Source organism: Motacilla alba, chromosome 2 (genome assembly GCF_015832195.1).
Source record: "Motacilla alba alba isolate MOTALB_02 chromosome 2, Motacilla_alba_V1.0_pri, whole genome shotgun sequence".
Lineage (NCBI taxonomy): Eukaryota > Metazoa > Chordata > Aves > Passeriformes > Motacillidae > Motacilla > Motacilla alba.
In genome coordinates this window covers 47,368,923-47,391,075 of record NC_052017.1, presented here as the reverse complement: position 1 = coordinate 47,391,075, position 22,153 = coordinate 47,368,923, and the positions used below count along the sequence as shown (strand labels likewise).

At 39.9% G+C, this 22,153-nt stretch overlaps 1 protein-coding gene across 4 annotated transcripts; it reads right to left on the bottom strand.

The window, feature by feature from the left end:
• Positions 1-210: 210 nt before the first annotated feature.
• LOC119698164 (probable G-protein coupled receptor 141) lies at positions 211-17,359 on the bottom strand. 4 transcript variants are annotated; one of them, XM_038129799.1, is made up of 4 exons: positions 17,106-17,359; positions 13,288-13,524; positions 8,397-8,458; positions 212-3,563 (listed from the first exon to the last, which is right to left on the bottom strand). In XM_038129799.1, exon 4 carries the CDS (start codon positions 3,558-3,560, stop codon positions 2,616-2,618), a length of 945 nt encoding a protein of 314 aa, XP_037985727.1. In that variant the 5' UTR covers positions 3,561-3,563; positions 8,397-8,458; positions 13,288-13,524; positions 17,106-17,359; the 3' UTR covers positions 212-2,615. The 4 variants fall into 4 exon arrangements, with proteins under 4 accessions (XP_037985725.1, XP_037985727.1, XP_037985726.1 ...); XM_038129798.1 differs by lacking the exon at positions 13,288-13,524; XM_038129800.1 differs by lacking the exons at positions 13,288-13,524; positions 17,106-17,359 and adding an exon at positions 8,629-9,117.
• Between the last annotated feature and the right edge of the window lie 4,794 nt (positions 17,360-22,153).

Sequence of the window (22,153 nt, the reverse complement as noted above, 5' to 3'; positions counted from 1 at the left end):
GACACTGGCTCTCACAAAGCAAGACAAGTGGTAGACATAACGTTTGCATAGACAGTCCCATAAAAAGCATGACTTGGTGCAGGATAACATCGCCAACCTAAATAATGTGATTATTGGACCCCCTAATTAGCTAGTTATTGTGCTGAGTTAGTATTAACATCATTAGCAACAAATTTTATCGGGGGAGAAAAAGTCACTACTATTTTTTGTGATGTTATGGTGCAGGCTACTGTGAAAGTTTGCATTTTTACAGGAATTAATTACTTGTGATTTAAACACACGGAGGAACAAGATTTGTTGGTCTGTATAGTTAGGAGGTACTGTTTTAAAAATCATGTGTTTTGTGTTTCATTCCAAATGCAGATATAAAATACTTCTAATTTATGTGCATTCTTGTAGGAGGGACTTAATTTTTTCAGCACATAGTCATTTTGTTTGTTAATAACTTTATTATAGTAGAAGGGTGATAATATAATGTTACAAAGCTATGCAGTGCCTACAGAATGCATGCAAGGCATTTTCTTTAACCAACCACGTTGCTACAGGAGGAAACAAAAATGTTATGCCAATTTCCATCCTCTCCCACCACAAGGAGAATATGATTTGTTTGTGTAGCTTTAAAACAAAGCTGGATTATAGCAGTTTATTGCTTTCTTAATGACACACAGGTAACTAGTAGTGAGCTACACATCCAAGTTGATTCCCTCCATGTTTTGAAAGTAGTTTCCCAACTACTGTTGAATAGCTGGTAGTTGTTATCCTTTTCACTGTGATCCTTTGGGAACGAACTCCTTCTTGGACAGATTTTTTTCAGGTACACACACACTGTAAGCTCTCACATTTCTTTCTTAACAGAGGTGGTCCAGGCTGTTTGCCAAGGGTGAGCCATGAGAGCTGCCCAACACCTCACTTGTGTTATGATCTTCAGTGATTTCCACCATTTGGTGTTGTACGGCATGACTCATACTCTGACCTGAAAATACCTTTTTATAATCAAATATCCTGATAGATATAAAGAGCCTTGAAGCAAGAAGGAAGGACAAGGTAGAAAGGTAGAAAGACTAGAGAAGAGACAGATCCCTTAAAGTTACCATCTTGGTGGGGCCAAAATCAATGTGCACAGCAATGAGATTGCACAGGTATAACAAGATCAATCAATTATTATTTTATTGCTGTCTGATGTGCAAGAGATGTTGAAGGTGAAGCAGAAAGGAATGGAAAGATTCACAAGTGTGAAAAGGTGGATTTCAACAGCATCATGAGGAGAGACTCTCATGGAAATTGATCATCTGAAAACCTCTAATTAGTTAAATGATTAAATTATTGTCCCACTAACTCTAGATGAAAAAATGTGACCTTATGCAGATGGCAAGAAAAATAAAGATGTATTAGCCATTGATGTCTTGCATTAGAGGAGTTGAGACTTATATTCTTTTTTAGGGATAGGTATAAAGCAGCTGAGCCATGAAAGCCTCAATGTCTTTCATAGAAATTTTACCAAATTTTTCATCTTTTTTAGTGGAATTTATTTCTGTCTTCAGAGACAGCAAGTGGCAATGCCTCACTGAGATGTAATATGCTTTTAGCTACACTGGGTCTATTAGCTTTTTCCATCCCTCATATCCAAGCAGCATCATTTCCATTTCTTCCATCAGTACAGGGTTCAAAATTTATAGAATTGCTTTCAAGCTAAAGACACTGTGAGTAACTATTTATGAACTTCATAAATGCACAAAATCAACATAAGATTTACAAAAAAACATTGCTACCTTGGATACCTATGATATTTGTCTTTTGAAGAGAAGACAAATTCTGTCTGAATGATCTAAAAAACCCTGTCCTGACTGTAAAATATTACCTTTAATTGAAAAAAAATGTGAATAATATTAATACAGACTTTTGTTTGAACTTGCCATGTCCATTTCAGTGATAGTGTATAATTTTTTAGACGTATTTTCATAATGTGAGAAAGATAAAATTCTTTTCTGTTGCAGTGATACCATCTCAAAAAGTGATTTTGAGAAAATATTTTAAGAAATAACTATCTATCACTGATTTAGTTTTAAATAGTTGGTTTAATTGTTCAATTCACTTAGAAAGTTATGCTTAACACCAAAGAAACAAACCTACTCAGGAAGGACAATATCTTCCCTGATATTTTATGAAAGCTTGTGGGAAATAAATATGAAATGTATGGGAAAATGATATAGATCTTAAAGTTTCAAAAATCTGTACCTTAGTCCATATAAACCAGCTTCCTTATTTGTGTTTCTACATTGCAATTCTCAAGTCTCCTCCTAGTGCCTTTGACTTCGCAAATCTTGTTGTAAAAACAGTAAGACAAAAGAGTCCATGACCTTTTTTCCCTCTTCTCCAGGTCCACCCACAACTCACTGGGTAGCACCATGAGGAAATTGCTGAGGTCACCTTCCTGTTTACTAGCTGAGACCCTGGAGGCAGTTTGTTCCATTTCTTCAGGAACCCGATGAGCAGAGCCCTGTGTGAGTGTGTTGTACCATTTCCAGAGCATGCCCTCACTTGCTGAGGAGTGAGTTTGCCATGTCTGTCCATCACTGTCCTATCCCAGGTCCTGCACACGATGCAGGAGGCTGATGCTAGCAGCAAGGCAACCTCCTGTGGAGCATCCCCACATTTTGCTTGAAAAAGCGGCTTCCACTCAGCATGAATGACAGCAGGTCCAGACAGCTCAGGGCAGTCAGGCTCAAAAAAACCTCATTGTAGCTTTCTAACTGGTCAAAATCACTCACATACTGTATGTAGTAGGCCCTGAACAGGTGATAGGGAAGGAACCAAATTATGATGATCCAGATGAAAATCAAGTTTTTCACCTGAGCCCAGAATTCTTGGTGTGAACAGAGGGAGCTGGAAAATTTTCTTGCCACTTTTACCAGGATAAAAATCTGCAAGCTCAAGAGGACGCAAGAAATGAGGGCAACAGTTACGATTATGGTGTAATTCAGGGCTTTCACACTCTTGTGCTGTAGTTCTTTGTGGAACTTGAAGCATGTTGTATTATTGTATAAGCCTGAGCGTCCATACTCAAAGTAGAAGAGCGGCACCCCAAAGAACATGACAAAGAGCCACACGGCAGCGCTCGCCCCAATGGCATGCAGCTTCCTGTAAAACTCCACCTTGTCCTTCCACTGAAAGAAGACGAGCCACCGGATCACCAGCGTGATCACATAAAAGATGAAGGTCAGGTACATGTGGATGTGCACCATGGCACTCACCATTTTACAAAATGGCATATTAAATACCCACTTCTTTTTGACATAGTAGTGGAGGCGGAAGGGTACCGTGATGAGGAGGAGGCTGTGCACAACGACCAGGTTAATGATGGCAGTCGTGGTCACAGACAGAGTGTTCATCTTGAGCAGCACAAAGGACATTGTGATGGACCCAATTACACCTCCAGCCAAGGCAACTGAGTAGACAGTGACCAGTATGGCACTCATGGTGCTGGTGTGAACGAAGGCAGAAGAGGAGTCGCTGCTGTTCCTGGTTCCTTCAGTCATGTTCCTGAAAACTTCCTGGAACATATTCTGGAAATGGAAGAACACAGAAAGACTAAGATAAAGTAGGAATGAGATGGCCTACCTAAAAAGCCAGAAAGACTTCCCGCCTGTCACTTGGTCAAGGAATAATCCTGAAATCCCACAGATTGCATCAGTAGCTGTAACATGTACTTTTATCCAAACATCCAGCCTAAGGAAAAACGGATGAGAAGGTTGGGCAGAGAACTGCTGTGGTCCTTAAGACATCTCCAGTCATACTCCTATAAACGAGCATGAATCAATAATATATGGAGGGAAATGATCCTTAGAGAAACTACATCATTGTGGTGATTTTGTGCTGTGTTATTTTTTCTCCTCTCTTCTGAGCATCTGCATGCTTTTACAGTAATGGTCAGAGATGTTCTTTTAATTCTGCTACTCGTTCATCAATTTGTTTACTTGCAACACAAATCTGTCCTTCCCAGGGCCAGATAACAACCATATGTTGTTCTATCTAAGATACAAATTCTATTTCTTACTGAGAGCTGAGTTTTGAACACATTACAGTCAACTTCTTCTCCATGGACAGTTTCTCTGAGCAAGGGATTAAACACCATGGATACCTAGACTCCATGGAAATCCTGCTTAGATTCTGCCAGGCCAAGAAACGTGGGCAGTACTGTCCTGATTCTCAGGGCCATTTCAAACCTTACATGTAGTAACTGGGTGTTACCAAATGGGCTGCTAGAAAACATTAGGAAGGGACATCCTGGGTGAGTGTAAATCATCCTGTCTGACCAAGGCAGAAGCTGCATGCAAGTTAATAGCAAGTTTAAAAAGTGTGCTATACATTTTTAATATATTACTGTCTAAAAGAGAGATTAGAAATAATTCTTACAAATCTAAATGCAGCCCCTGTTAGGATTTTAAGTACTACAAGATCATATAGGAGGGGAAGAGTTCAGATAGGGTATTATCTGAAGCATATTTGCATCTGTAAAATGTCCAGGGGATGTTCACATTACAGTTACAGAAAAGAAGCAGGGAAAACTAAACGGTGTTGGGCCCCATACTATCACAGTTATACTGCTTCTGTTGCCTGAGCTATGATTTAAAACTGACTCTGGTAAGTCGTCCATTTTACCAGTGAATTCCACAACACAAGAAAGAGTTATCTCCTGAGGTTTTGTGATTTTTCATTTAATACTCAAATGCTTTTCACTTCAGAAAGTAGTTCCTCAGTGTCTCTGTATGAGTGATGTTTCAGCTTTATTTTCATTTTTTTAGGTAGCACAAACTGCCAAAAGTTGGGTAGAGAAAATGTTTTTTAGCAATCCATTCATTTTATGGAAAAGAGGAAATGCCTATAACAGTTTTTTTAACTGTTTTTGTTCACAGTGAGGAACGAACATCTGTTATGCACCTCAGGTGTTTTGTGTTGTTTCTTAGCAATTTCTAAGCACTTACCCTCACAGTTATCAAGGTCTCTTCATACATTGAAAAGTTATTCTCTAGCTTTCCCAATGCATCTAAGACTCCAAATATCTTATTATAATCAGTATAAGTGCCGTATCTCAAACTGCTGTGTTGATTGCTGGCATTACTGACCTTTTGTGTTTGATCTTGCATTTCAGAGTTATGTGGACAAGTAATTCCAGTACATTAAGAGAATTACAATGGGTTGTTGTGAAGGAGCTTTTTATCAAAGTCACTGCAGATTGGCACACTGCAGCTCTTGCATCAGAAATGATGCAAGTTCCTTCCAGTTCTGTTCTTGTTTCTGAGTCACTTAATTTCATCCTCAAAACCATGCAAGTCAGAAGGGATTAGCAAGAGCTCTTCATCAGTTTCTCCAACTTGTTAAACTTCAGTTTGAAAAGATGTCTCTAAAAAGAGGCATTATCACACTGTTTTGATTTAAAATGCATATTTCAAGTTTTAAACTTTCAAAAGTGTCACAGAGGGAATGGCAGCACACTGGAACTGTGGCTTGGTATGAGCAGACCTAGCAGCAAGGCTGCACTTGGAGAGGAAGAACCTCGTGTTGTCACCCTTCAGAGGCCAGCAGTGAAACTTGAACTGAAGGCAGCAAGAAGTCAGACAGCTGATATTTTACTTGGATGTTCCGGTGCATCAGGCAGCAAGAGACCTATTTCTGTCTGCAAATAGGCAACTGAGTCACAGAAATGCAGGTTTCTGCAGAATTCTGCAGTCATTGTTAAATCTCTGTGTAGTAAGAATCTGCAGGAGATGTAATTTTCATTAATCTCAAAAAAATAAAAAAAATGCTACTAGCAGCTGTGATAGGAGATTATCAGCTCCCCAGTAGCACAGGGACCCCACTGAAATATCATTGTGTGATGAATACTGAGTGTAGCATAACACAGGGCATGTTTCACGGAGGAAATGCTGCTGTCTGGTGAAGTGAGTTTTCCTATCACACTGACATTCACAAAGCTATAACCTACTGACCTGAAATGCAACTTACAAGTCCCTTTGCCAGAATTTAGCAGGAGGCACATGAAAAAAGAATAATGTGGACCTCACATGACACAGCTGTCCTTGTTTCTGTGCCTTCCCGCCCCCTTTAGCAACTGCCAGTTCAGAGATATTGCTCAAGTCTTGGAGCCAGGTTTGGTCTTCCTCTGTGTTAAGCCTCTCATGATGTGGCTGAACTTCTGCTGGACAGGAGCCTCGAGCAGCCATGAGGCAATAGTGGGCACCACTTCATTTGGATGCCACAGCAGCTGCTGGTGCCAAGGGCTGGGGGACAATTGCAAGAATAGCTGGTTTAGTCTGACAAAGGTGGTAGGTTGCCAATAGGCCAGAGGCTAGTTTCTTTCAGAAATATGATCAGCAGAAAGATTCCTGCGTATTCAAGATTTGTCAGTTGTCAGTGTGGATAATGCCATCACACTCATTTCATGTGATTTTCTGTGCAGCACAGTCTGTGAGATTTCTCTGGACTGGTCTCTTCAGTACAGAAAAAGCCATAGTGCTCAGTCCTTGTCTGTATTCAAGGCCAGCAACCTGGTCTCATGGAACATGCCAGTTCCCATGGCAGGTCTGTTGGAACTAGATAATCTTGAAGGCCTCTTTCATCCCATGATTTCTGAAAACAATTTGATCTCTGTCAAAAATTTTCCAGGTCAGAAATATTCATTCCAACCTTCAGGAACTTGTTTCTCTTTTATCTTACTGTTATCTATCTTGCTATTTAAAAACAAAAAAGTAAAAAATAATAATAATTAAAAAAAAAAAGATTAACCATACTTCTGGACAGAATTTGTACAACCTCAGCTTCCAGGCATTTTATGTGCTTCTGCCTCTGTCTTCAGATTTAAAAATCTTTTGTCAAATTTTGCCTTCCCCTGCAGATACCTGATATGAGACATAAGAGGCTTATTCTCCCTTGATCCCAGCCATACTTGTGGCTCCTCAGTGAACTGCCATTACACTTGTGCTGGGTCCTTAGATGAACAATTTCGCATTTGGCAGGGGTAAATTGCTTATTCTAGTTTTTGCCTGAATTAGCAATCCAGATCAGCCTGTCACTGGCTTGTTCCCTTCATTCCATGTTATTTTCCAAACCAAGTCCATGAGTCACCATTATGTTACATCAACAGTATATCAACTTATTAAAAAAACCACTCATTAGTCAGAAATGATGACACTCTTACAATCTCTGTCAAACAGTGAGCTCTACTCTGTATAACAAGTGTTTGCAAAATTTATCCCCCCATACACGTCTGCTGAGAGACTGGCAGGCTTCACACAGATTTTTCATGTGTTCTGACAGTTGGGTTCTGCAGAAGAAGCATTTGCTGTCTGCATGCACCCAACTGAGAAGTTTCATTTGAATTTGGAGGAGAAAACAGTTCAGCTGATATGAAAGATTTCTATTTTCGACAGGTTTAATAAATTGAAAAATGAGTGTTTGTCAGAACTGACATTCCTGTCCTGAACTAGACTAGGCTGGAGGAAGTGAAAAAATACAAATAATTTTTAACATAAGTCTGTTTAAAATCTGCAGATTATAAAATCTAAGATTCTGTTTCACAGAATCATCATTTAGTCTCAAAGATCTTTTCTGTTGAGGGCACTTTAATTGCATTTCAATTTGTTCTAATTCCATGCTGTGTTATGGTAACGTAGGCTATGCCACTAGAATAATTGCAGAATTTCTTTAATTTCAAAATAACCACACACACCTGAAGTTTGAAGTATAAAAACCTGCTTACTGGAAAACATGAAAAATAAAATAGCATTAAATATCAAGCACATTTTTACATTTAGACATCGACTTTTTTCAAACAACTTTTCATGATTCCCTTAACTCATTTGGTAGCTCAACAGTTCATGTCTTGCAGGCTGTGTCAACATATTACCGATATGTTGTGGTTTCAATTCAGTCCATTGAAAAAAAACAGGACAGAAAAACATGTTAAGTTATGTTAAGTTAGTCCTCTTTCATTAAGATTATCACTATTTTTTACACAAAAAAAATGGAAATCATGAAGTGTTCCTAAAAAGCATTATTTACCTCCTTAGCTGTATCTTAACAGAGAGAACAAACCCTTCGTGTCCTTACAGAGACTGGGTGATATCAAACACACACACAAAAGATGGATGGAAAAAAAATGCACTGCCTCCCAGTTTTAGGAGACAGTGTAAAACTACAGGGTAGCAATATGGGAAAGAATGAAGCAATGCTGTCCCTTACTAGGATATAACCAAACACAATGAGAAAACATTTGTGCAGAAAGTGGGTTCAAAATGAAACAAATAGACCACGGAATGCTTCTTCCCCCTCCTAAACTTGCAAGCATTCTTTTAAAAACTTTGTAAACCAAGGCTTTTTTTCATTCTGTGTATACTTACAGATTAGAGTTTCTCTCCACTCTTCAAGTGTTATTTACTTGGATCTTCATTCTATGTAAGCACTAAGAACAAAACAAAAAAAAAGACCTGATACTTTGGAGAGTCGTTGCCTTGCTTCCTTTTTTTCAGCTTATGACAAAACAATAACCTTGAAACTGCTCTGTGTGAGGCTAGGGCTGCCCATGGCACACAACCTCGGGAAGATTTTTAGTTGCATCACAGCATCCCTTACCTTGTAGTTACTTTTGGCCATTAGAGGTCTTCAAAGCCTCCCATTTCTGAACAGGGCTTTATACTACTGCTGAAAATGATAGATTATACACACAGCTCACAAAGACACATTTGGAAGGGTTGTTCCCCAGAGTGGAGAGGATGATTTGAAGGTGTGTTTTGAGAAAACAGGGCAGGACAAGAGCAAAATATGATCTAGATTGTAACTGACTAAGTGTGGGTTTGGATGTGGTCAGAGACACCTAAGTGCGAGGGATGAAACAAAGCTCACTCTTACAGCCCAGCACCATTTCTCATCTCTGCTTTCTGCCAAGATTTTAGCTCAGTGTCTGGATCTCAGGACATGGTGCCATCACTCCAGCTGCACAGTGCCAGCAGAGGGAAACTAGGAGATTTAATCTATAAAGTGATTAGCCATGCCAGTGTCCAAAGCTCATCGAGCAATGTGGTTGCTGTGAGGTGTATGTGTAGTAAAATGTCCTACTGTGGGACTGAGTCACTGTAAGGAGTCTGTGAAAGGTCAGTTTTGCCCTCCTGCTGGCTTAACAGGTTTCTGTCAGAACACAGGGTTATATTTGAGTGTACCAGTTTTGAAAGCAACAGCATGGACGTACAACTTTAAAATATAACCTCACATGAGAACGTTTCAACTGACTGCATCCTGTTGCTTCACATTTGGTTGAAAAATCACAAGGGAAGTCCTGCTCTGTGCTACTTCACAACAGACTGCTATGTGATGGAAATAGTCTTTTTGCATTTTGCAATTTTAACAGTGTCTGACAGCTAAAGAACTGATTAGATGATATTAAAAGAAGCTGGTCTCAAAGCTCTGTTGAAAGGCATACAGATGAAAAGCTAAAAACTCCTTGGCAAAGCCAGAACTAAAGCTAAGATATCCTTGATTCAAGACTTGTGCCTTCTCAAATTAGTAATTTTGTCTTGTCTTCTTCTAGGTCTTTTTTAGAGTGAATACATCCCAGTGGAAAGAAAGCTAAGACATCTTTAAAACCTTCAGGTAGCTTCTGTATACATGTTTTTAAATTATATAATATTTTTGAGGCATAAAATAAGTTACACATAGTTAAACATAATTTAAAACATAAGTAATCTTTTAATGCTGTGTATTGATATATATTTTTGATGCAATATAATAATTACATAACATACCAGTTATATAATTTTTTTGATAAGTAACAATGTTGTTTCCTCAAGCGGTCAAAACAAAAAAGAGTTTTTCAGGTTGAATTCTTTCCACATGTTTGCAATTGGCAAATCTTCAATCCTTTAATCCAGAATTAAACCAAATAGTGAAATACTAGAGTATGATCTGGGACAGACACCCTCATTGCCTTTTTTGGTCTCTTAATTTTTAGTTTGCATCAAGATCTAGGTAGGTATAGAATGCTTAATATACATAATTGCAATTAATTTTCCCTGCTAAATTTATGCAATTTTGCCCAGGATTTACCAACAGCATGTATAATGGATTCCAGACTGGTATGTTTAGATTTTCAGCTGTAATGCACTGAGCTGGTGGCAGAATGTGATTATTTTAGAGCATCACTGGTTTTAAACACTGATACTAGAAATGCATGTATTTTACAAGTTTTGAGTAATTGCTGGTAGTTTTAGCAATACCATAAAAATCTAGAAGTGTGATAGTGTGTTTTCATAGTACTGTTGTATCACGTGGATTCAACCATCATCTAGTTTGAGTTTGCATTACAGCAACAGTTTCAAGGGCCAAAGTTGTTTAATGATAGATGAGAGGCTAGGCCAAATTTCAAGGACTGCTTGTCCTGACCCTGATTAGCATCAAGGTACCTCTGCTCTAGATTGTGAAAGGTCCTTGAGGAAAGACAACCGTGCCCTTTATGCTTAGGCATAATAGATGCTGTTAGTGATTTTTCAGCTGTTTCAAACTTAAAGTTGTACACAGAATTACCAGGGCAACACAGGTGTTTTGTTTGTCTACATATATTTTGCCAGGACTCAAGAATTTGGAGGGCTAATTCAGAAATGGACTACTCAGAGTGGCAGGATCTATGCAAGCATTGTGGTTGGGTCTTCTAGAAAAATATTCTTCTCCTTCATTTATTTAAGTTGCAGAAAGCAAAAAATAAGATCTGCCTGGACACCTTAAATTGACTGTGGGTAACCTGGCTCTTAGTTAGTTGTGGGTAAATCTTGGGTGACGGTCCCGACAAAACTGATCTGATGGGGATTATGTGGAATCAGAGAGGACGTAATTAATAATGATTTGTACTCCTTACAAAAAGCCCACTTTTTGATCTGCTCAGAGTCCCTCCTAGTGCCAGCTGTGGGCCTGGGGCTAGTAGGCAACACTGGCTGATCAGTTATTAAGTTGCAATTGTGACAGGTTATTTGCAGTTTATTATTAAATTTCAATTCTGAAGTTGCTATTATTAAGTTGCTAATATGAAGAACTGAAAGACAGTATGTAATTAGAATAACTTACAGCTGTCACCAACAAAATCCTATTTTTGACTCATATTTCTAGTGTACTTTACTACTTTTTCAAGCACCTGAATAGAAAGATATTAATTACCTACAAAACAAAAAACATTCAGTATCAGTATCAGCCAAAAACATTTTATAGATAATAGGTTTCTTAAAATATGTCTCTCTGGGTTCTGGATAAATTGTGATTTGTGGCTGTCACCCAGGCAGTGCAAGGTGTCCTATGAGTGAGAAATACTGCCTATGACACATCTGAAAGAACATTTTGGAAAAGTACAGGAAGAAAATGTGACTTGAAATTCCTTGTTTCACACACCTTTGCATAGCAGAGCCATAAATTCAAGCTCCTCTGAAAAGTGGAAATGAATCTAGTGGCCTCCTAGTTTTTTACCTAATTTAAGGGGAAAAATATCCACTTTGCAAGTTATTATCCCTGGGCATAATTACTCAAATTTGCTTAAACGTACCTGAGGAAAAATGGCATGGAGAAAATCTGTTTTCCCTTCAGCCTATCTCACTACCTTTTCTTCCTACAAAAATGACAGAATTGCACCATGTTGAAGCATAGTGTATCAATAAAACCTCCTCAAATTTCTGTTCAGGTCTTGCCAGAATTCAGATTTTTCAGAAAAGTACTGAACACAAACCAAGACTTAAGTTCACATCAAAATCTGCAGTATTTCTTCTTTGATTGTGTGGGGGGGATCTCAGATCTAGAAACAAACTGTTCTAATACTAATAATACTAGCAATTTGCCCAACTTTTGCCATACCTTCTCTTTTCTATTGGACTCTGCTTTGGCATCAGTGTTTGTCACCAAGGGCAGGAGGAGGAATCAGAACTGCATACAAAAGGTATAAAAGTATCTGTTCAGTGTCCTGTCCAAATGGACTTTTGGAGAAGGTGTCTTACTTATATTAAACAATGGCACACTACTCACAGTCTATCACCAAATTTAATATTACTTTTTTTTTTTTTAAGGATTTTATTAGTTCATATCTGTTGCAAGCCAGTAAGTTTTTCAGGGGAAGTGCTTTCATCAGGAATCCAGCACAACAATTCACTCATTATGGGAGCTTGTTCTCACCAGAGTGAAAAAAAATGGAAGGAGGAGCTGATTGACAAGGAGATGTATTACTCCTGCCATAAAGATGGCATTAGACTGCAGAGAAAGAAATCATATATGCAGCACCATGCCAATTCTATAAGCATATATGCCTCTCTGAGAAGAAAAACATACTTCCCTTCATCTTGAAAAGACAGTGCTCATCCTAAAATATTTTTGAACTTGGTACTAACCTCACTAATTGCCTGCTGGGTTAGGCTGCATGCTGTGAGGAAGAATATATTTTTTTAAAGGATTTCAGCACAAGTCTATTGCTACTCACCCTCAAAATGTGTACTGCAACTACTAATACTGTTTTATTCCCAGATTGCTTATCTCATCCCATTTCTGACTGCAGAAGTAATGCCAACTCTATCATCAGGTGCATGGAAAAAAAGAATTTTACCAAAGATCACTTTCATGTTGAATGTACACATACAGATATTTATGATATTTAGTATGCTAAAATGTGTTGTCTGAAAAACAAACCTCCCTGCATTAGTCTAAGCTCCTACTGCCTAGGAGCAGTACAGAAAGCAAGGCTTGCTGCCAACACTGATTGATAATGATTTCCTACCTTAGCATAAACACAATTAAATACATGACATTTCTGTTACAGTAGGGTTAGAGAGGAATTTGGGCTCCTTCTGTCATTTCAGAAAGGAGGAATTTACTGCAAGGGAATTTTTCCACGCTGCATTCTCAAAGTACACTGGTTTGCAAGAGCCTTTCCTTGGTCAGCACAGCTAGACTCTGCATATTAGAGTGAGGTGCTGTGTGCATGAAAGTGCTCTGTTACATCAAATTGTTTGGGGTGAAATGGTTCATTTCACTGTTAAATCTGGGGCTTTCCATTCAGAGTGAAGGATTAGCAATGGTAACTTTATGATAGAAATGGTTACTTTAACTGCGTTAAAGTAAGATCTTTAGTGCATATGCCAAAGTGTGAAGCCAATTGTGCTGTCAATAAGCTCATTACTGCTGCATTTTTATAAACTTTTGCCTATTTGAAGTTCAGTTGAAATATTTAAGAAGGCAGCTAGACAGCCCAGCCATAGGTGTAGAAACACTTACGGTAGGTGCTGCTCTTCTGGGCCGTGGAAGAATACCCACACCTGCCCTTTGTCCCAGAGTCCTCCTGATATATTTTCTCCCCATTTCATTGACACAGGAGTCTGCAGAAAATCTTGGGCCGTGCTGCTTGTGGTCTTAATGATGTTTTGCCAGTCCAAATATTATATTCAAGTTTTGGAGTGCCCTGTGCTGTGGTGTTGCACTGGGTCCCTGTACTTGGTTGATCTTTAGACCTCTCTGCAGAAAAACACGTCTGAAAACAATAAGTTATGAAATAACTTCCCTTTCTATCTTCCTTCTTTTCATTTCATCCAGGCTATTTAATTTTCTGTACATCTTCTTTATCACTGGAAAGCATAAGAGCCCAATATTTCATGTAATTATTCACTATAGCTCTAATGAAGCAGCAGCTGAAGATAGACTGACAGGACATTCCTTTATGATACTATGAGCCCTACGTGATAGATGAGAAGGTAAAATAAAACTAGTCCACATGTAGCCAGTGAAGCATGGTGGGGAGAAGACCCAAATAGCACCAATGTGAGCTGGAACAAAATGAATTGCGTAGGATGTGTACAAACCCTTTTGGGATTTATTGGTTTTGCATGGCCAGATGTTGGTAGCTGGGGAGGCTGCAGGGTGACCTCTGTGAGAAGGTGCCAGAAGCTTCCTCTAAGTCTGTCAGAGCCAATGCCAGCCAGCTCCAGGATGGATATGCTGCTGGCCAAGCCTGGGGCAGTTGGAAATGAGCATAAAGCCTCTGTGGTGACATGAAGAAGAAGATGAAGACAAAGAAATGAAGACGAAAAAGATTGAGAAGAAGACGGAGAAGAAGAAGAAGGAGAAGGAGAAGGACAAGGACAAGGACAAGGACAAGGACAAGGACAAGGAATCAGAAAAGAGTGGGGTGGGAACATGTGAGAAGAGCAGCTCTGCAGACAACAAGGTCAGTGAAGAAGGAGGGGGAGGAGGTGCTCCAGGCACTGGTGCTAAGATTCCTCTGCAGCCCGTGGTGAAGTCCATGGTGAAGCAGTTGTGCCCCTGCAGCCCATGGACGATCACAGGGATGCAGAGATCCACCTGTAGCCCTTGGAGAACACCCACACTGGATCAGTTCAATGCCCAAAAGGGGCTGTGAAACAGAGGGAGGTCTGTGCTGGAACAGGCTCCAGGCAGGGACCTGCGGACCTGTGGAGACCGGAGCCCACACCAGAGCAGATTTCCTGCTAGGACTTGTGACTGCATGGGGAACCCAGGCTGGAGCAGACTGTCCGTGAAGGACTGCACCCAGGGAAGAATGACCAATGTTGCAGTAGTTTGTGAAGAACTGTTGCCTATTGGATGGACACTGGAGAAATTCCTGGAGTACCATCTCCCAGGAAAGAGACCCCACATTGGAGCAGGGAAAGAAACAATGTGTGATGAACTGACCACACCACCATATCCTGTCTCCCTCTGCCACTGGACTGGAGGAGGAAGTAGAGCTGAGAAGCAGGGTGTTTTTAAGGTCTGCTTTTACTTCTCATTATCCTGCTGATTTTGTTAGTAATAAATTCAGTTAATATCCCCAAGCTGAGTCTGTTCTGCTCATGACTATATTTGGTGAGTCATCCCTCCTGGTCCTTATCTCAGTCCATTAACCCTTTTTTATGTTTTCTCTCCCAGGTCAATTGCAGAGGGGAGTGATAGAGAGGCTTTGGTGCGTGCCTGGCATGGTGGGCACGGGTGCAGATATGAGCTCTTGTCCCAAAGCAAAACAGCTACAGGTGGGCAGTGACCTGACCTTTGTCTTCTCAACAGGGTATGTTACACTGGCCACAGCAACATGCCTCTTCAGCCCCATTACTTCTGATTCTCAAGTTAGCACATTAAGCACTAATTCAAGTACATCTTCACAGATAAGCTTTCCCCAAAATAGCTTTCCTGTTGATATTGGCAATGGTAAGAATTTGGAGAGTTAAGAAAAATAAAGCAGGCAGTTAATGTGTTTAATTGTGCAACTGAGATGAAAATGAGAAGCATAAGCTCACTGAGTAGCAGTTTCCATTGCTGCCTTTTTCTCTCTGCACCATCAAATCAGCATCATCAATGAAAGTGATTCAATGATTTCTAGAGCCCTCATGGTGAGAGAGCTCACCATTTACTACCAAGTACCTCTTGCACAGGAAGTGCAGATAAAGCAATGCCTGTTTTGTATCCACTCTAGATTTTCCTTATGTCTCTTATTTTGGCTAAAACTCTTTCCCCCTTATTTTACCTAAAGAGGAAAGATTTCACTCTGTTCAGTGAGGTTACAATAAGATAATGAATTCTGTATCAAAAACTATCTCCACTTAACTTTCAGATTTTTTCCCCTATTCATGTTAGTGGGTGTCTGACCTCATTCCATGCCCATACCTAAGATTATCCTCACATGAACTTAATTTCAGCTGTGCAACAGAGACCAATTCTAAGCTAGGAAGAAGTTCATTAAATTGGTTAGAGGTGCTAGCACTATATTATACTTTTTCTGAAGTATTTTTCCCCCGGACTTTTTTTGTTTCAGATTCAGAAGCAGCCTGCACATGTTTTTTAGGGGGGGTAAAATGGTAGAATTCATAGAGTCTTTCTGTACAGCATTGGATGCAGAGGAAATGCATGTTGCCATGTACGCCTGAGGTATGTGTGCAGTTCAGAACACAATGCTGTGTAGAAATATCTAAGCTAGCTTCAGTTAGCTATATAGTGGGTGATAAATCTGTGTTGGAGTGACACTCCCTCATTAAGTTTATACCTGTTTTCCAGGCTTAGAGGTTTCAGCACTTCAATTAGCTCCTCCAGAGCCAGTTTTGGTACCTCTGCATGACTTCGTAAATAAATAAGAAAGTAACAGGCATATCCCAGTCTGTGTGGATTGTGACTGTTGAACCTTAAAAAGATCCAGGCTGGCAGGCACCTCGAGAGATTTTACTGTCAAACCTCCTATTGAAAGCAGGGCTATAGACTGAAGTATCCAGGGTCCCATCAAACTGAACTTTGAATATTTCCAGCAGGGGAAATTATACTACTCTGAATTTTTCAGTTTCTGTCTTGGACAAGGAAGACAGAATCTGGACACCACATCCCAGGTGTGGCCTAACAGCTAGTAAATGGAGAGGAATAATCACATTCTTGATTTGACAGCTCTAGTCCTTGACCTGCTGGCTGTGCTCTTGCTGTTGTGTGGCCCATGATGAGGTTTCATTTCATTGCTGAGCTGTGTGAGTGCCTGAGAGCATCAGGGATGGTGTCTAAAACTGCCAAAGTGAAGGCAGATCTGGCAACCTTTTATGAAGGTGACTTGAGATTATCTGAGTTGATTCTGAAAAATCTACTCATAATGAAAAGTATCGGAGCCAATGAGGAACCAGTGTAATCATTATGGAAATTTCCTTCTTACTTTTTTGGTCAAGATCATTTGGCAAAACCAATTACACTTTCTTCTTTTCATTTAATAAATTTCAGAAAGCATTATGAAAGTGTGGATGCTATGTAAAAGGAGACCAGCAGCCCTTTCTGCAATAATATTCCCAAAATACACTTTTAACTACCACTTTACTTCCACTGATTTTATAAAATATGACATTCACAACTGCTGCAGTGGACTAAGAACACAAAGTACTTTTAACTTCTCTCCTGTCATGTTTCCCCCCAGCTCTGCTGTAATCACACCTCCCACCAGGAACTGTTAAGCTCCATCCAGATCTTCAGCCTTCTCATTTGAGTTTAATACTAATTCCCTCCTCCTGGTCTGCCTCCAGTACCTCAGTACCTCTGCTCAGGACTTTTGCAGCACTTACCCAGCCACTCTCCAGCAGCATAGCAGGACACTCTCCTCACTCCGTGTGACTCCAGGACTTTGCAGAGAAGCGCTGCTGAGGAACTGCTACTGCAACCCAGCTCTGTCTGCTTCCTGAAGTGCCACCCATTGCTCGCCAACCACAAACAGCTGACAGACAGGGTTGGACCAGTTGTTATCATCTCAATCATCAAGTTCATTGATGAAGATGTGTTTTGTTCTGTTCAATATATGATAAATATTTTCAGTAATTGCAAAATGCATTTTCCTGTAAGTGGCTACAGGTGAAAGGTAGAGGACTAATTGTAATGAAAGTGAAGATAACACATGTGAGTATGTGTTTGTGGATATATATATATATATATATATATATACACATATATACATATATACATAAGTACCTCTCTCCTGTGGTATGAAGGCCACTCAGCCTCTCAACAGGATTTTCTCAGTTGCTCAGATAACACCTAAGAAAAGGTCTAACAGCCCTTGAAGGAACTTTCCTCAGGATACAGTGATAAAATATCTATAGCAACCCTGAAGCTGGGCATCCTGAAAAGCTGAAATTGTTCTGGTACTCCTGAAATGCTTCTATCTCTTTATCAAACAGTAGTCTTCCAGAGAGATGTAAGCATTCACTCTGCATATGCTTTTTGTGTACTGCAGTTGTTTTATAATTGAAAAGTACTGACTCAAACTTTTTATAACCAAAGAGAATGAAGCATGTGAAAAGAAGAAGGATGTGGGGTGAATTTGCTATGAGATATCATGATCATCTTTATAATACACTCTCTTTTGGCTCTATTCTTAATTGTAGCCATTTCACACATCTGCTACAAGAAATCTGTCAGAGAAACACAGGTACCCTCAAAGCTGCAATTATTCCTTGACCTCATTTAATTTCAAGAAGTCATTCTTTATCAGTGATATAGCAGAATAGCTACAAAACCTGGCCATGCAACAAGTAGCAGGGTAGGACAAACTCATATTTCAATATCTTGATGTTGCATTCCCAGGAGTTCAGTATGAATAATAAAAGTGTTCAGAATAAGGATGTTCTCTTTCTTCCAAATTAAGGGCATATGCTTGGGGATTTTAAATCCAAAAGCTCATTAAATGTTCTGTCCTGTCCCCGTGTTAAGATTCCACAAGATAAAAAGCAACAGTTGTAGAAAATACAATACTTTCTCTAACAATGTCTAACTGCTCTTTTCAAGGTTTAATAAAGAAACTGTTTTTCCAATAACCAGTTACGCTTAGAAATACTTTTAGTGATCTGCCATTTAAAAATTACGGTCAATTTAATGTTAAAAATATATAGTAATACCTTTTCTCAAATAAAAAGTACAGCAATATTTTCCATGACACCCAAATGCAAAAATTAAAAACAGTGTTGAATTTGTCTCATCTGTGTGATAGCCTGCTAGTCCTATATTACATGCTATGAAAGGCATGAAATACTTCAGACATTTTCTTCAAAGTTACTTAGCAAGTCTGCTACTGAATCAGAATTAGACTGCTTCTCACCTCATGTGTCTCATGCTTTAACCTGTAGGCTATATTTTGCTTTTAAATAAGTGGAAGGAAAGTTTCCAGAAAAAAAATTTCACATTGACTTGTGAAACCCAGTAACTCTTGTCTCAAGCAAAAAGCAGCTATGAGTTTTTAAGAAGCTGCTCATCAGCAGTTATATGGAGCATTAAATATTCCTGAAAATTTGATTTTTGAGAAGCAAAGTTTGCACTTTCAATTGGAATGCAGCTTTATCCTTTTTTTTTTCCAAGACTGATCTATTTGCATAGTCCTAGGATATGGGATATGGATTTCTGGAGGTCATCTCTGTCAACTAAGCACTCAAAGCAGGGCTGGCTTATGCCAGGTTGCTCAGTGTCTGGACCAGCAGTGTTTGAATAGCTCAAAAAATGGAGGTGACGTCATCTGCAGGCTTTAGTCCCTAAATTTGACTGCTTTCATACAGTAGATTTTTTCCCTAACATCCAACTGGAATTTCCCATGCTGCATCTTATATCCATTGCATCTTGTCCCATATCTAATCACCTCTGGGAACCATACACATCATTATTTTTCTGCTGCCTCTCATGAACTATGTGCAGAGAGATAAGATCTGCCTGTGCTTTTGTACTGCAGACTAGGATGTGGTTGACCTTTTTTTTTTTTTTAAAGTCCATTTTTGACACAAGCAGAGGGATCCAGTGTATACTCAAAAAAATCACAGGTGATACCAAGTTGAGTGGTGTGGATGACACACCTCAAGGATGGGATGCCATCCTGAGCTACCTGGACAGGCTGGAGAAGTGGGCCCATGAGAATCTCATGAGGTTTAACAAGACCAAGTGCAAGGTGCTGTAACTCCTGGTATCAGCAGAGGCTGGGGGATGAACTGATGGAGAACAGCCCTGGGGAGAAGGACTTGGGGGTGTTCATGGATGAGAGGCTGGACATGAGACAGAAATGTGGGCTTGCAGCCCAGAAAGCCAAACGTGTCCTGGGCTGCATCCAAAGCAGCGTGGCCAGCAGGGTGAGGGAAGGGATTCTGCCCCTCTGCTCTGCTCTGCTCTGCTCTGCTCTGATGAGACCCCACCTGAAGTGCTGCATCCAGCTCTGGGGTCCCAGCAGAGAAGGGACACAGAGGATGGAGTGAATCCAAAGAGATGTAGCACCTCTCCTATGGGAGAAAGCTGAGAGAATTGGAAATGTTAAGCCAGGGAAAAAAAAGGCTTCAGAGTGACTTGATTGCAGACTTTCTGTACCTGAAGGGAGCCTACAAGAAAGATAAAGAGGGACTTTTACAAGAGCAAGTAGTGACAGGAGAAGCATCAATGGCTTTTAATGGAAAGAGGGAAGGTGTAGTTTAGATATTAGGAAGAAATTGATTACTGTGAGAGTGGTGAGGCACTGGAACAAATTTCCCAGGGAAGTTATGAATGTCCCATCCCTGGAAGTGTTTAAGAATGTTTTCGATGGAGCTCTGAGCAAACTGGTCTAGTGAAACACGTCCCTGTCCATGGCAGGGGGGTTGGAACTAGATGATCCTTAAGGCTGATCTCCAGTCCAGGCTGTTCTATGATCATCATTCTGTGATTCTATGATTCTATGATTCTATGATTCTATGATTCCTGGCTGCCAGATGGGCCCTGGTGAGTGTGTAGAGAAAGCTGTTGGGCATGGAACCTCACTGCCAAGTCCACTCTTTGCATCACAAAAGCTGGCAGCCCTGTTGCAACATGTCCCAAGGCTGCATACCTGTAGGCACAGACATGTCCATACTTCCTCCAAAGTAAAACATCCTTCAGGTAGGCAGTAAAAGATACAGGAGTTAATTCAACAGCTGTTGCTCATCTGTGTGATTTTGGGAGTAATTTTTTACCATGCCACAGTCACATGCCAAAAACTCACACTAGAAACCAGCCTTCAACTGCCTTCTCAGTCTTTACAAGGAAAACTGCCTGATTCATACTGTCACTTCCAGGGAAAAGAGCATCAGAACTGTACAAAGTTTCCCATTAACTACAGATCCATGAAGAGAGAGAAAAAGAGTTTGAGCAAATATGCAACCACTATAACATTTAACTTTCGTGGCATATCTATTTGGTGTCCAGTCCTCTCATCTTGTGTTCAAATAGAATCTTACAACACAGCAGGGTAAGGATTAAGGATAAAGTACAGCAATGGAGCAAAATGGGACAGAAAAGGCATACGGGGTTTAGGTGTGAAGACAAAATCATTGCCACCAGACGAACAGACCTGCAATTCCTGATCCATCAGTCTTTCCTTCTTTTTCTTGTTCCTTCCTAGTCTTATTCTTTCAGATGAGAAACATTTGATTCTTTTTCAGCTCAACAGCAGCAACACTTGAAGGGTTAAAAGCATATGAACATGATAAGGCATTCTCCTACCTCCTAGCTGGTTGTAGAAAGTTTTTATCATCAGAGCTTAGAATTTGCCAATTGAGTTATCATGGTCTTTCTCTAGCACCCAGAAACTGCACATCAACAGACCAGGAGTTCAACCCAATATCTGTTCGATGTGCTATCCCACAGGCTGCAAACTCCTTTCAATCTCCTGTAATTAATGTCTGTCTTCTTCTCTGTGAAGAAGGAAGTACGACCAGCACCAAAGTGCTTGATCCAATCAGTCTTCAGCTAGGTGTTGTTTCCTGCTCTGTGCAGCAACACTTGTCTGTGAGGACTATGCCTGCATCTGGTGAAAATGAGAGTTGTAAACATATATCCGTGGTGTTTTGCTGAGAGCAGATCAGAAGACCTGAGAATCTATTTGAGCAATGAAGAGAAGGAGAGTCAATAAGACTTTAAAGGACAGAAACAGCCATGGCCTTTGTGGCTCTTATCAATCCAGGAATGTTTTGTGAATGAGAAATACAGAACAGTTGAGATTGAGGAAGGCTGCAAGGAGACTGAAGAGTTGCAGTATGAAGATGTCAACCCAATTTACAAGAGAGATGTCTTCAGTAATTTGCATAAATTTTCTCCCTGTTCATAGACTTTACCAGACAATGCTTGTCTGCATTGTCTTTTTACTATTTTATTCAAAGTTTTTCCCTTGGAATCAATGTTTAGTGGATTGTATGCAGAACATTTGAACACAGAAAAGATTATTGAACTTCTGCAGGAAAGCCAATGAATTGCCTTCTTAGAGGAAAAAAAGATTATTGATTCCTGCTAGAATAGGGCACAGTTGATTTTAGCTGACCTTTACTAGCCAGAGAAGGTATGGATTTGTTTTAAAAATATTTCTTATATCTTCCACAAGACAGAAGAATAACATGCAGTGGTCAAAACAGCTGCTCAAGCCTTGAGTGGCAAGGAATTCTCTGGAGGGTTTATCATAGACATCATAGAAAAACTTGGGTTGGAGGGGACCTTAAATATCAGGAAGGGACCTTTCCCACAGGATGGCACAGTTTTTGCTCCAATGTCTGAAAGACAAAATTTGTTTGCTGTGCTGGGAGTGAAATAGAAACCAAACTTTACTTCTGCTATTGCAGTAGCCAGGTCTGGGAGCAAGTTC